The sequence below is a fragment of the Populus nigra genome, chromosome 1, assembly GCF_951802175.1.
Source record: "Populus nigra chromosome 1, ddPopNigr1.1, whole genome shotgun sequence".
Taxonomy (NCBI): Eukaryota; Viridiplantae; Streptophyta; class Magnoliopsida; order Malpighiales; family Salicaceae; genus Populus; species Populus nigra.
The window spans coordinates 2,392,991-2,408,210 of record NC_084852.1 but is presented as its reverse complement, the minus strand read 5'-3'; the positions used below and the strand labels follow the sequence as shown (position 1 = coordinate 2,408,210).

Here is a 15,220-nt window from a genome sequence, read left to right as displayed (position 1 = left end):
AACTTACATTACCCTAGACTTGGCTAATTACTAAGTCCGGGTACCTTGAACATGGCTAATTGCCAAATCCAAATATATTAGGTCTGACACATTTGTCAGAGACCCACGTTACATTAGACTTAGCTTACTGCCAAGTTCATGTACCTTTGATTTTGCTGACTGTCAAGTCTAGATACTTTAGATCTAATATATTTATCAGATTCATGTTACTTTGAACTTTGTTGACTGTCAAATCCAGACACCTTGAGCTTGACTAACTACCAAGTCAATGTACTTTGGACTTGACTGATTATCAAATGTTCATACATCTTGGTTCTTATATTTTGATATAAGAAGATTTTTATTTATGAAAATCTTAACAAAAAGTTAAGTAGCATTTCAACTATCATCAAATATTAATTAATTTGGAGAACATTTTTGTTTAGGATTCAGGGACTTGTCCATTACAACACAAGAGAAATGAATTAAGAATATAGTTTGATGGGGCACGAGGTCGGTCCACAAGAAAGAGTAGGATGCCCATTGCCTTCCCAACTTTTTTCCCAAGTCATCATCCATCCTGAAGACCTTTTCCAAGCATTATAGAATTCCTTATCAGAGACACTTTCCTTAAAGCCATGCCAGCTAAAGGAAAAGGGAAAGTCTCACTCAACTGACAAAAAAAATCGAAAGCTAAAGAGAAACATGTAGATTGTGGGCTGGGAATCTCACGTCCAGTCTTCAAAGCAAGGCAATACAATGATTGTGTCTACAGGGGCCTGCATCATTTTCTACAAAGCCTTCGGATAATTCTCAACGATTTTCATAATATGTTTGAAAAATCACATAAAAATTCAGAATAGATGACATTTTCTGTGACGTAAGTTTACAATTTTCCAAATGTTTTGACATCCACTACACCAACTACAAGCCGTGGCCTAATGCTGTGATCATTGGTCGTAAATGAGTGAACCAGAAGACTAGAAGTCACGACCAATGCATTCTTAAGTGTCTTTGAAAGCATTGTAGACGAACCTATAGTTCAAGAGTGTTTTTTGCTGCTGTCACTCGTTTAGAAGGGCTTCATCAATCAAATCAACCTGGCCATAGACAAAAAACCACAAATGTCCTTTAACTTCAACAGTAAATAAAATGCCTCTAGAATATCAGAAAGTTCATGTGATGAGACCAAACAAATTTCCAAGAAGGAGATAAATGAATGCATGATCATTGCCTATTGTTTGAGAAGCCTATAAATATGCTTTGAAGTACTTTAAAGCAGCCTAACAAAACATTTATGCCCTCCTGTAAATGTTGACTAAATAAATAAAAAAAAGGCAGGAAAGGTGGGAAAAGGGATCAATTTTAGCAAAATCTTTCTTTATAAATTCATGGCCCACATGACATGCATACATGATTCTCAGTCTATCATGCTCGAAGCAATTCTCCCATTATCTTCCAACCCCGGAAGAGCCCACAATCACATTCACTTTCGTTTGCATTGATTAAGCATAAAGAGCAAAAAGTGTAACAAAAGAATGGTCTCCCCTTTACCTGTATTCCTACGAGCTCGAAATATAATTACAAGTGCAATAATGACCAGCTTGTAGACCTTGACAGAATACTAGCACACAAAATTTAAAAATTCTTACTCACAAACCATCACTTCTGTTTGCGTGATGGACCCTAAATCCAGTAAATGGAGAGGGTCAAGCAAAAATCAGTTCTTCATGATCTTAGCTATCATTTTTCTTCAACACCAGCTTCATATTCCTGTAACACATGCTGAGACGGCAAAGAAAGTGAGTTTAAATATTTCAGGCAAAGTACAACTCTGTATGTATAAGTGGTTTATAAATGGAAATTTTTCCAGGTGCACATTGTGTATATGGGAGAGAATAGGCATGAGGATCCAGCAACAACCAAAAAAACTCACTATCAAATGCTGTCGACATTGTTAGGCAGGTATGATTACACCAACATCCCTCATGAAAATAAAGGTTGATATGATTTGTAATTTTACATAAAACAGCTAAAAGTTCCTCTGTTCTGTTGAAGTAAGGAAGCAGCACAGAGTTCAATTCTGTACAGCTATAGGCATGGCTTCTCTGGGTTCGCTGCAAGAATTACAGAGTCTCAAGCGGCAGAAATAGCAGGCACGATAATTGCTCAAAACTCTATTAGTCAGTTACAATATTTCCATTCTTTAAGAGATTGTTTACTTTAAGTTGCAGAGTTTCCTGGTGTTGTTCAAGTAATTCCAAATGGGATTCACAAGCTTCACACTACTAGAAGTTGGGAATTCATTGGTCTCAATCATCATTCTCCACAAAATCTGTTAACACAAAGCAACATGGGCCAAGGAACTATCATTGGTGTTATTGATTCAGGTTTTTTTTCTTTCTTTCTTCGGTAGCTGACACCAATTCTTTCACAGGGTCATTGAAAATTGGGTTGGTATGTAATTCTGCAGGAGTGTGGCCAGAATCCAAAAGTTTTCATGATGAAGGCATGGGGCCAGTGCCATCTCGTTGGAAAGGAATATGTCAGCAGGGTGAGCACTTCAAGCCATACAATTGCAACAGAAAGATCATTGGGGCACGCTGGTTCGTAAAAGGATTTCAGGATCAAATACATTTCAACACAACTGAAAGCAGGGAATTCATGTCGCCGCGGGATGGAGATGGCCATGGCACTCATACAGCTTCTACAGCAGCTGGTAATTTCGTTGCAAAAGCAAGCTATAAAGGACTAGCTACAGGTTTAGCAAGAGGAGGAGCACCTCTTGCTCACTTAGCCATTTATAAGGTTTGTTGGAACATTGAAGATGGAGGATGCACCGACGCAGATATTCTGAAAGCATTTGACAAAGCCATACATGATGGAGTAGATATCCTATCTGTGTCAATTGGCAATGACATTCCTTTGTTCTCTTATGTCGATATGCGTAATTCAATTGCAATTGGCTCCTTTCATGCAACTTCAAAGGGAATCACAGTAGTCTGTTCAGCAGGAAATGATGGCCCTATCTCACAGACAGTTGCGAATACAGCACCTTGGCTCACCACAGTTGCAGCCTCTACAATTGACAGGGCCTTTCCAACAGCTATTATACTTGGAAACAACAAAACCCTCAGGGTAAGGTTATAATGCTGAAACAAATCAGACTAATATAGACCGTGCTAAGTTTCTTTTTGGCTTGTTGAATTCAGGGTCAATCTATTACTATAGGTAAGCATAATCACAGATTTGCGGGCCTTACATACTCTGAGCGCATAGCTTTGGATCCAATGGTTTCGAGGTAAGATCACTCCTTTTCTGTTCTTTGAAGAGCTATTATTTTCTTCGTACATCCTGTGAGCTTTAACATTCCATATCTTCAGCCAGGATTGTCAGCCTGGAAGTCTAAATCCAACATTAGCAGCAGGAAAAATCATACTTTGTCTCTCAAAATCAGATACACAGGATATGTTTTCTGCTTCAGGATCTGTGTTTCAAGCAGGAGGCGTTGGACTCATATATGCGCAATTTCACAATGATGGGATTGAGTTATGCGAGTGGATTCCATGCGTCAAAGTAGATTATGAAGTAGGGACACAGATACTTTCCTACATTAGACAAGCTAGGTAAGGACTGTGAAGAGGTCGAGGCACACACACACACACACACGAAGCTTGGTTATACGAAAATATATGACGTTCCTTTAACATCGTATGAAGGTCTCCAACTGCAAAGCTGAGTTTTCCAAAGACCGTTGTTGGCAAAAGGGTATCTCCTCGACTTGCTTCATTCTCCTCCAGAGGACCAAGTTCAATTACTCCAGAAGTTCTAAAGGTATATAAAATAAACTAAATTCGTATCCAATAAAAAATAGTCCTGAAACAGAATTACTAATAGCCAAATGTATGAAATCTTGAAAATAGGCAATGTTTAGTGTTCGCTTTTCATTTCAATGTGTATAATGTCATCATTAATGTCTGATTCATGATGGTAGCCTGACATAGCCGCACCGGGTGTGGACATCTTAGCTGCATATACACCAGCCAACAAAGACCAAGGTGACTCGTATGAATTCCTATCAGGAACTTCAATGGCTTGTCCCCATGTATCTGGAATTGTAGCTCTCATTAAATCCTTACATCCAAATTGGTCTCCTGCAGCCATAAGATCAGCTCTTGTCACAACTGGTCAGTCAAATTCAAACCTCAATTATTTAACGCATTTTACAGGTTAATAGCAAAAGTCTGACGAAATGAAACAAACTGCAGCTTCCCAAACTGGAACAGATGGAATGAAAATCTTTGAGGAGGGCTCAACAAGAAAGGAAGCAGACCCATTTGACATGGGTGGGGGACATGTCAATCCTGAAAAAGCAGCCTATCCAGGCCTTGTTTATGACACCACCACAGAGGAATATATTCAATACCTTTGCTCCATAGGCTACAGTAGTTCATCCATTACCAGGTTAACCAATACCAAAATCAATTGCATGAAAAAGACCAATACTAGACTTAACCTCAATCTCCCTTCAATCACCATTCCCAACCTGAAAACAAAAGTAACAGTGACAAGAAAAGTGACAAATGTGGGAAATGTTAATTCAGTGTACAAAGCTATAGTTCAGGCTCCAATTGGCATAAGCATGGCAGTAGAGCCTAAAACTTTAAGTTTCAACAGGATCAACAAAATTCTGTCCTTCAGAGTTACCTTCTTGTCGAGTCAGAAAGTTCAGGGAGAATATAGATTTGGGAGCCTAACATGGACTGATGGTGAGCATTTTGTTAGGAGTCCAATATCTGTACGTGCTACGGAGATATTAGATTATTGATCCGCGTTACGCTATGAGTCGGGTCAAATTTTTTTAAAATAAAAAAAATTTAAATGTTGCCAATGTTTTAATTTTTTGATAGTGTAAAAGAAAAACTAAATTATGTGGGGATTAATTCGATGTGACTCAGTTGACTTTGCATGTTTAAAAACAATCATGACAACTTGTAAAAACATAGTTTGACTAATAAATTTTTTTAACATGACATCTTTTTTTAAGATAACAATATATTGGATTGATTTGAATCAACTCGGGTTAACATGTCAAATTCACAACTCAAGTTATGAGACTATGATAACCCTATAAAAAAAAACCAAAACAAATTATGAAGCATAATTCTCAATCAATCAATGTTAAAGGATAAAATTAAAAAATAATCAATTAAAAAATGACCTAAAAAGGCATAACTTGTTAAACCCGCGACCCGAGTCATAAGACCAAAATAACCTCATAGAAAACAATTCAAAACAAATTAAAAAAATCCAATTCTTAATTAGTCCAATGTAGAAGGATGAGATTAAAAAAAATCAATTAAAAAATGAATCAAGTTAACCCGTCAAACTCATAACTTGGGTAATGAGACAAATATAACTTTATAGAAAGAAAATAAAAAAAAAATGACCTGATTTAACCTGCAAAATCCATGACTCTGATAAATGAGAATGAGAGTTCAATTCAAAGCAAATCATAAAGCTCAATTCCCAATAAAACACGATATTAAATGATAAAATTGAGAAAAAAAAGTCAATTAAAAAAAAGTCAACTGAGTTAACCTAATAAACCCTCGACCTACATCATGAGACGTGGACAACCTGATAAAAAGCAAATCCAGTGTTGAAGGACCCGTGATATGAGACGTGGACAACCTAATAAAAAGCAAATTCATTGTTAAAGAACCCATGACTCGGGTCATGAGACCAAGATAACCTTTTAAAAAGAAAATAGAAAAAACAACCTGATTTAACTAGGATAAAAATGTAAAAACTCACACCCCTGATCATGAGACCAAGATGGTCCTATAAAAAAACAAATCAAAATAGATTAGGAATTTCAATTCTCAATCAACAAAATTAAAAAAAAAAATCAATTACAAAAACCAAACAAATAACCTGAATTAACTCAGGTTAACCTGTTAAGCATTATTCTCAGTTTATGAGACCAGAAAACCTAATAGAAAGCAAATAAAACAAATTATGAAGTCTAATTTCCAATTAACTCAATCTTAAAGGATGAAATTGAAAATAAAAATTTTATTAACAAACAAAACTCAAGCCAACTAGGTTAACAAGCCAAACTCACAATCCATGTCATTAGAGTGAGATAACCTAATAAAATACAAATCTAATATTAAAGGATAAAATTTTTAAAAATAATTGAAAAGAAGTCAAAGAAGAAGAAAAAACACTTATGCAAACAATATCATGGGTTTGCTAGGTATATTCATGCATAAAATGTCTTTAGAAAACCAATTTTGAATTCATATTGCATAAACATATAGTCGATTTTAACTTTGATAGTTTTTTAGATTTGATACCTCATCTATGATTCAATGTTTTTATTTTTTTTATTAGTTGTTTTATTCAAACATGTTTGTGTATGATATTGTGACATGTTTGAATAAAAAAGGTATGTTTTGGACATTAAAAATGTCATTTCTAGGCCTTGACATTGGCTACCTTTGCTAGGTTTGTGGCTAGGTTTCTAGGCAATGTTCTTTGTGTTCTTGGAAAGAACATTAGCTTAGCCCCAAGATTTTAACCGAGTTTGGTCCATTTCTTTGCACAGACACCTTCGTTGTATTTGATTAGTAGATAATCTAGTATTTATTTGCATCAATAACATGTTTTTGATGGTTTTTAATCCTAAGATTTTGGTTTAGAACTAAAACTCATTTTGATAAAATCATGTTGATTCTTTAATAATTGAAATGAATGGATGCTAGATTATTGATCCTTATATGATGTTCAACATGTATGTGCTCTTTTTTTTACCAAATCTGGTCTATTTTGGAACCCACGTTGCCAGGTTGGGTTTCAATGTTCTTCATGTTATTGGTGTTCATCTTTTTATGTGTTTGATCTGTTTTATTCAAGAATTTTTTAGATTTTATGTTTTTTAAGTGTTTAATCTATTTTTTGGTTTTGGTTTTGTTTTTTGATTGTTACGGGTCAAATCAAGATTTTTTATTTGATTTATGGTTGAAACAAAAATTTTAGGTCAACTTAATAAGGTCAAATTAGGTCAAAGGTTTAAGATCCTGTTTGGTTTCTCATTTTTTGTTAATGGATTTTTTTGGTTAAATGGTGTGTTTGAAAAACACCCCTTAGGCATATTTTGGGTAGTTTTATTTCAAAACAAAATGGGATTTTGCCAAACAAAGTCTAAAAAATACAGATAAAAAAATATTTTATTTTTTCTTGCATATGGCCAAAAATTATAAGATTATTTAAACATCTTTTTAAAGAAAAATTTAAAAGCTGATTATTATGCATTTGAAAGCTGAAGGACCATCTGATGATAAAACTATTGGTCCCTGCTCTAGAAGAGAAATTGAGAGAAGTTGAAGGAAATGATCTGACAACCCTGTACTAGCAGCTAAAATTTATTTAGTTCTAACTATTATGGTGTCAAAGGAGTTCAAAGTGTCAGACTTTATCAAGTATACCGGACTAAAATGTCCAAATACTCATCTTCGGCTATACTACAACAAGATAGCTAAAGTTATCCAGAATGACAAAATGTTAATCTATTTCTTTCAAGATAGTCTCATAGGGTCTGCCTTAAGCTGGTATATAAAATTGTGATTTCTAAAATGATTTTATGTTTGCTAAAACGACATGACAAGCAATATGGAGTGACCTAATAAATTTTGAACTCACATGAATTTGAACCACACATCATAAAACTAAGCTTTAGTAGTATGCATATTGACTCGTAGTGGATTCAGTAGTTATAAACTTGCAAATCATGATTTTTTGCAAGTTCAAATCATTTTGTTGGACGAGGTTAAAATTTATCAATTCTAACTAATCTTGCTTGAAATGGTAAAAGGCCATTTTTGTTTATTCCTTTCATAATTTTTAAAATATATATCCTTTATAGTCTCAATTTAAGCTTGATGGAATCTTTTAAAAAGAAACCCTAACCTAGATCATACCCCATATTGAGAGCAAACGAGAAATGTTCAGTTGAAATGATGGAGATAATGATAGAATCAATGGTGAAGGAAATGATGAAAATGAAAGATTGAAAAGGGGCCAAAAATAGAAAAAAAGAAAAAAGAAAAAAAAAGGCACAACCAATGCCAAAAGTTGATGATTGAGGGCATGGGTGAAACAAAAAAGAGAGGGAAAAAAAGAAAAAAAAAAGGAAGAAAGAGAAACAAAACTGAAGGGAAAACGCAACCAAAAGATCAAAAGACAAGAAAGTTTGAAATACCATGTCTTTTAGTATCTATGACAGAGCCTCTTTTTAACGAAAATAATATTAAGATTATTATATCTTCAAATGATTAGATAAAAGATAAGTTATCCAACAAATAAAAAATTGGAGTTGTTTTATGGTCTCTATTAAGACAACAAAAATATGAAGGAGTATCATAAGATAAATGACAAGCAATGAGTTTTAGTTTTCTCTTTAAGTTTGAAATTGACAATGAAATAAATGACATAGTCATAAAGCTTCTTGAATCATTGATTGATTGAGTTGAAAATTCTTATTGAAAGGAGTGGCATAGCTATTTGATTGATAATAATGGGAGTTTTATTAATGAAAAGTATTGTTAAGAAGTGTGATATGGTTATACATCATTTCTTTTACAAAGACATCAAAAGAAAGAAAGATAAGTGAATAGTTTGTGGTAATTCTAGGTCATTGAAACCCTCAAACACCTTTTAAGCCTATGAATTTCTATTTTTCATAGCTATGAGTCATAGCCTGCATTACGTGTTTTTAAAAGTTTTTTTAATCAAGTAGGTGATTTGAACTGATAAATAATACTCTTAAAATGTGAAAAGCTTTTCCATAAAAGTCACAACTTCACGAATTAAGTTATTAGTTATGATACACGCTGATAAAATAGTTCCTCGAACCTTTTGGTGTTAAAATCTCTAGAAAGTCACCTTATTATGTACCAAAAATAAAAGTTTAAAATTAACATAAATAACCATAAAATAGTTAAACAAACTATTTTAATATTACATTGAGTCAATTTTTATTTTCAAAATACAAAATAATCAAATGATTGCATGTTTTGAATGATATGTATTGGGTCTTTAACTAAGTTAATTTTCAAAATACTTTCAAAACTAGCATCCTTTTGGTTACATTTTAATAATGAGATAGGAATGGGCATGCTATTTGAAAGTCCATTGTTAGATCTCGAGGAGAAGGTGATTGTTTGAAAGCAAGGGATCCATTGATGAGTTTCATAAAATCCTTTATGAAGATAATACAAAGAAGCTTGGTCAAATCAATTAATAATGTTCAAATAAAAAAAGAAGAGTATGGTTCAACTGGAGGCAACTTTGTAATTGATTGACAATCCAAGATGAGGCCAACACTAGAAAAGTTTTTTATAATTATTGATAGGATGCATACATAATTTTCAAACCCCACGATCGGAAAGTATCAGGTCAATCCTGCAATCAAGAAGCATCAAGTTCAAACCTCACCATTGAGAAATATTAGTTAAACCCTACAATCAAGAAAGAAAATGAGGATAATCCTACTATTAGGAAATTCTCAAGAAAATAAGAAGATCAACCCTATCATCAGGAAGAGTCTTCTGGTTAACCCTACAATCAGGAAGCACCAAGTTTTCAAATCTCAAGGTTGGAAAGTATTAGGTTAACCCTACAATCAGGAAGCATCAAGTTTTCAAACCTCATGATCGAAAAGTATCAGAAATTTTGGGTTTGATTAAAGGTAATAATCATATTGGGATTTTAGGTTAACTAAGATAAAGACCAAAGTTTTGGTTAAAGAGAATCACTACATTAGGATTTCAGGTTAACCGAGTTAAAGAAAGAGACCAAAGTTTTTGTTCAAAGAAATCGCTAGATTAAAATTTCATATTAACCAAGTTGAAGACCAAGGTTCTAGTTAAAGGAAATCATTATATTACAATTTCAGGTTAACCAAGCTGAAGACGAAGACCAAGGTTCTATTTAAAAGGAATCGTCATATTGAGATTTTAGGTTGGCCAAGTTGAAGGCATAAAATCTGGTTCTAGTTAAAAGGAATCATCAGATTGAAATTTCAAGTTAACTGAATTGAAGACAAAGACCAAGGTTCTAGTTAAAGGAAATTGGTAGATTGAAATTTCATGTTAACCAAGATGATACAGTTAGGTCATAGTTCTGGATTGAAGGAGATTATTGCAAAGGCAGAGTTTCAAGTTAACCAAAGTAAAAGCTTTGAGAAGATTAGTTTTGAAAAACAGTTTGTTTGAGTTTTGGCCTAGTCGATGACAAAGTTGAACCTAAGAAATAGGAATTAAAGAATAAGGATGATATAATTTTGAAAGATTGGATCACGCAGAAATCCTAATTCACAGTTTTAGCACTGAATGATTCTCTTCTAATAATCTCAATAATAAAAACTCCATGTGACAACTCTTAAGACTATTTATATGCTAGGGAAAAAATTCTAAATAAAGCTAAAAAATAATTAAAAAGATATAAAGTAAATAGAAAACAAAATCTAAAATAACTAGAAAATAATGGCAAATCCCTAATAGTAAATTTTAAGTCTTATTTGGAGGCCTTATCAACCTTAAATGGCTATAAAAATTCAACATTATAGGAAATAGTGTTTCTAAAATCTTCTAATAAACTTTTAGCTTATCTAAAGGCCAAATTGAAAGGTATGTCCATTAACATGAGATTGTATGTTTTGGAAAAATCTACTGCATCAATCTATCTATGTTGGAAAGAACTCGCCCATGAGTTCTTCTCATTCATCAGACAGAAGGAAAAAAATTTTACTTTAAAAACATTGAAAGGCTTCAAATCATGGTTCTTAAATGAATTGCATTGATGTTGTTGATGATCATTAGAGTTACGGGATTAGAAACTGCTCTTTTTGTGCTCTATAAAAAAAGAGTTTTTTAAATGTCTTTCCCCAACCACTCTTTATTATTCTAGTGACTAAAGAGTACCATCATTAAAAGTTGTGCTAATATCTTTACCCTCCATTGACCTATGGCATGCTAATATCAGATGTTTAGGAAACATAGATAAAGTATACCAAGAATTAGTCCTTGTAACACTATCAGACTCCATAAAAGCATTATTAGTCGTCAATGATTTGTTCCACACCAATCTTTTTCTCACATCATTCTCATTCTTTACACTCTCTTTCTTCTCTTCCTTCTCAATAAATAATGATAAAAACAACAAAGTTTTACCTTTATTTGGTTCAACCTCATCAACTCCCCCCTCTTTTCTAGGTGTTCACAAAAAAAAAATTTGGTTATCCTAGTAGCATGTTGCTTCTCTATGGTGAGAGCCCTCTAATAGGCTTTTCAAATCATTCACAATGATTGTAAACATAGGATGTCATAGATGGATTATTGTAATCCACTAAGGTGTTTTATCATAAGTTGGTAAAAATTGTTAATGTCTTTGTTAACAGTCCCCCCTGCCTTCATGTATGGAGTTATTGGTACAGAGTCTAAATGTACTTGAAGAGAAGAAAATGTTCTCTTACCTCTTTTATTTTCTTTTTCATCTTTTTTCGATCACTAATCCTTTGTTTCCCTTACCTCTTTTAAGTCCTTTTGAAATATTCTCACAAAAAAAAAAACTCTGCTTTTTTAATTTGATGACAATTAGCTTCACCCTTGTATGCTATTAGACTTTTTTATACTAAAAAAAAATAAAATCGCTTCTTCTTCGTGCAACCTATCAATAAACTCCTCTACTTATAAGGTTCTTATGAATTTAGAGAGTTTTATCTAAAACGCTAAGTCTTCACGATGCTCGTCTCAATCAAGAGGTTGTCTTCTCTACTCTCGCCTTTGAAATGGATTCATAAGACTAGCTAAAAATCTATTATCATTATAATCTTCACAATCCTCAATGAACTCATCCTCCACAATAGACTCATCCTTTTCTACAAACTCTAATCATACTGATTCAATAACATAATAAAAAATCACAAGGAATCATCAGGCTTTGATATCAATTAACATAGCTGAACCTAAAGAATGAAAATCTAAGAATAAGGAATGAAAAATTTTCAGAAAAAAGAATCCTAAAAACCTAATTCATAGTTTTACTATATAGTAATTCTATTATAATAATCACAATAATCAAAACTCCATATTACAACTCTTAAGGTTGTTTATATACTAGGAAAAAATTATCATAAACAAAGTTGAAAGAATTATTAGAGATTTCCAAACTAAATAGAAAAAATCCTAAAATAGCTAAGAAAATGCAGCAAATTAAAAGTAGTAACTTTTGTGCCTTATTTCGGGGTTTTACCGACCTCATAAGGCTACGAAAGTTTGACTATATATGAAACAAAGTTTTTAATATGTACTAGTAAAAGTATAACTCGATTTAATAATTAGATTAAAAGTTATACCGATTAATTTAAAATTATACACATAAAAAAAATCTCTCATATCAATTAGTCACTTTACCAGTTTTTTTTTTTAGGCAATCATGTTAGAACAATCAATTTTATGTGATGGGATCAATGACAATTACTACTCTAACCTAATTTATAATCGAGATAATCAAGTTGGCTACAAAAATTTAACTATATATGAAACAAAGTTTATAATATGTCCTAGTAAAATTATAACTCGTTTCAATAACTAGATTAAAAGTTATACCGATTAATATAGAATTATGCACATGAAAAAAATCTCTCATATCAATTAGCCACTCTCCTAGTTTTTTTTAGGCAATTGTGTTAGAACAATCAATTTTTAATATTGAAGTGTATTTTAAGAATATATTTATTTTAAAAAATATTAAATTAATTCTTTTAAGTTTTTTTTATAAATTTAATCTGATTAAAAATAAATAAAAATAAAAAAATATACATTTTTACGATAAAAGCATTTTTTTAAAATTACTCTACCTTACAATCCTAAACATCCATGTTGTCTGTGTACAGAACTATTCATTAAAATAAAGGTGTCATCTCGGTCTTTTGCTGAAGTTGTTGATTAATCATCACTCACTTTGACACGTTACATTGAAAAAATCATAATTCCAAAAGTCCACTCTAATCACTGAAAACAAATTATGGCTGCTTTAACAAGTCATTGAAACTTGGGTTGTATGAAATTACTCGTTGCCAGTTTGGCTATAATGATTTAAAAAAAAAAGATATAAAAAAATCATAATTCCTAAGTTTTTATCAACCGTGAAAAAAAAATTATAAATATGATACAAGATTTATTTATAGTTTATAATATTATAAAAAAATTATTTTTTATTTTTTTTATTTATATTTCTTTTTACCTAACATATTTGATCTCCGTTGCAAAATCTAGCTGATGCAAGGATTAATGATGGACACATTAAAATTAGAATAAACAACAAAAAAGACGGCTCTATTTGCCAATTTATTACTTTTTTTAATTATTAATCTCTTGCAATTTCATTCTTTATTATATTATTTTAATTAGTCTTTATATTAGATTTCATCTTAGAATTTATTATCTTTTTTTAAAAAAAAAATTAATTCATGATTTTTATGAGCTTGTCTTCTATGAAATAATACAGTCTCATGAACCAGGTCATGAATTTAAAAAATTAGTCTGATTTGACTTTAGTTTTTTTTAATTCTTTTAAAAAATTAAATTAGGTATCTATTGTCTTTGCATTTTTATTTACAGGTAATTTAACTTCAAATATTTTCTATTTTTTATGAAGTTATTTTGTTTTCATTCTATTTTTGTATTATATCAAATAAAACTATTGAGATATTTTAAAGATAGATAATATTTTTTTATAATATTAACAACTATTTATTTTTTATTAATCATTATTTTTATATTGTTGTTGGATTTTTTATAATTATATTATTAAACTAATCAGATTGTTGAAATTATTCAAACGAATGACTCGGATTCTAAATTTTTCCTGATCGTCTAAAAGTGCTGTCATTATCTAACTATTATTTTATTAGAAAAATATTTTACTGTGTCCATGCCATATCGCAGAACACTTACCTACTTTAAAGACTAATGATGGTGGGTTGAACGAATCTACTACACAGCCCCCACCAGGCCGTCGCTTGTGAAAAACGTTATCAAGGAATAGCCTTAGTAATTTTTTTTTAATTAATTGCCAAGGAAGCTTCTAACTCCTATGGCCCTGTAGTAGGTGCCAATGATGGTAGTAAAAGCTTCCCAAACTGGTGGGGTAAAATAATTTTAATTATAATTTTTTAAATATATATTTTAAAAAATATGATTTTGGTTAAAATTACTAAAAATAAATAAATTTTTACATATAAAATAAAAAAAACTAAACTATTTTTTCACGTGATGAGATAGAAAAACAAAAGCCATCACAGAACCAAACACAGTGTCTCAAGAGCGTGGCCAGAATCCTAAAGTTTTCGTTGGCATTTGTCCTGTGCCATCTGGTTTGAAAGGAATATGCCTGCTCGGAGAGAACTTCAACTCTTCCGATTGCAACAGACCATAAACGGTGCTCTGTGGTCCGTCAAAGGATAGCAGGATGGGATACCTTTTGAGCACAACAGACCATATTATAAGATATTGCAGGATGCACCAACGCAGATCTTCCAAACGCAGTTGAAGGTTTTCGCATTTTGTTTCTGTGTGTATTTTGTCGTCATTAACCACCTAATAATCCCATGTCTGGTTGATGATAGTCGCCTGACATAGCCGCACCAGCCAACGGAGATGACGGTGACGCATCTGAATCCCTATCAGGAACTTCAATGGCTTGTCCCCACGTATCAGGAGTTATCGCTCACGTTAAACATTTACATGCAAAATTAATGGTCTCCAGCAAGCATAAGATCAGCTCTTGTCACGACTTGTGAGCGAAATTCAACCTGATTTTCTTATTTATTTCTCATAGCAATATTGTTTGTCAGTATAATATATTTTTTTAAAAAAAAAAAAACATTAATTCACTAATGTGTGCATCCCTACATTCTAGTCGTGTTGTCATGACATTTGGCTTATGAATGTTGATGCGTATTTTAAACGTTTTATGAAAAAAAAATAATAAATTAATTTGTTTTATTCAATGATGGCATTAAAGGAAAACAAGCATATCGTTTTCACTATCATAAACACGAATTTCCTGGGACAAGGCATTGAAATGATATTAGTTTTTGTATTTTTTTAATAATTATATATTTATTATTGATATATATATTAAAAAATGTGTGCCGACGTTACACGAAGAC

At 32.0% G+C, this 15,220-nt stretch overlaps 1 protein-coding gene across 4 annotated transcripts; it reads left to right on the top strand.

Moving 5' to 3' along the window:
- Nucleotides 1–1,497: 1,497 nt before the first annotated feature.
- LOC133701401 (subtilisin-like protease SBT3.5) lies at nt 1,498–4,878 on the top strand. Of its 4 annotated transcripts, XM_062125311.1 has the most exons (10): nt 1,498–1,781; nt 1,853–1,944; nt 2,038–2,135; nt 2,214–2,369; nt 2,453–3,117; nt 3,192–3,280; nt 3,363–3,605; nt 3,699–3,813; nt 3,974–4,166; nt 4,248–4,878. In XM_062125311.1, exons 1-10 carry the CDS (start codon nt 1,659–1,661, stop codon nt 4,805–4,807), a joined length of 2,334 nt encoding a protein of 777 aa, XP_061981295.1. In that variant the 5' UTR covers nt 1,498–1,658; the 3' UTR covers nt 4,808–4,878. The 4 variants fall into 4 exon arrangements, with proteins under 4 accessions (XP_061981295.1, XP_061981302.1, XP_061981309.1 ...); XM_062125318.1 differs by lacking the exon at nt 1,498–1,781 and having other exon boundaries at nt 1,854–1,944; nt 2,042–2,135; XM_062125325.1 differs by lacking the exons at nt 1,498–1,781; nt 1,853–1,944; nt 2,038–2,135; nt 2,214–2,369 and having other exon boundaries at nt 3,099–3,122; nt 3,216–3,280.
- Nucleotides 4,879–15,220: the final 10,342 nt, after the last annotated feature.

Excerpts from the sequence above, each read along its gene's own strand:
- LOC133701401 (XM_062125311.1), top strand. The coding sequence starts at position 1,659 with ATGGACCCTAAATCCAGTAAATGGAGAGGGTCAAGCAAAAATCAGTTC. Across the intron at positions 2,370-2,452 it reads CATTGGTGTTATTGATTCAG|GAGTGTGGCCAGAATCCAAA; the intron begins GTTTTTTTTCTT and ends GTAATTCTGCAG. Across the intron at positions 3,814-3,973 it reads TTACTCCAGAAGTTCTAAAG|CCTGACATAGCCGCACCGGG; the intron begins GTATATAAAATA and ends TCATGATGGTAG.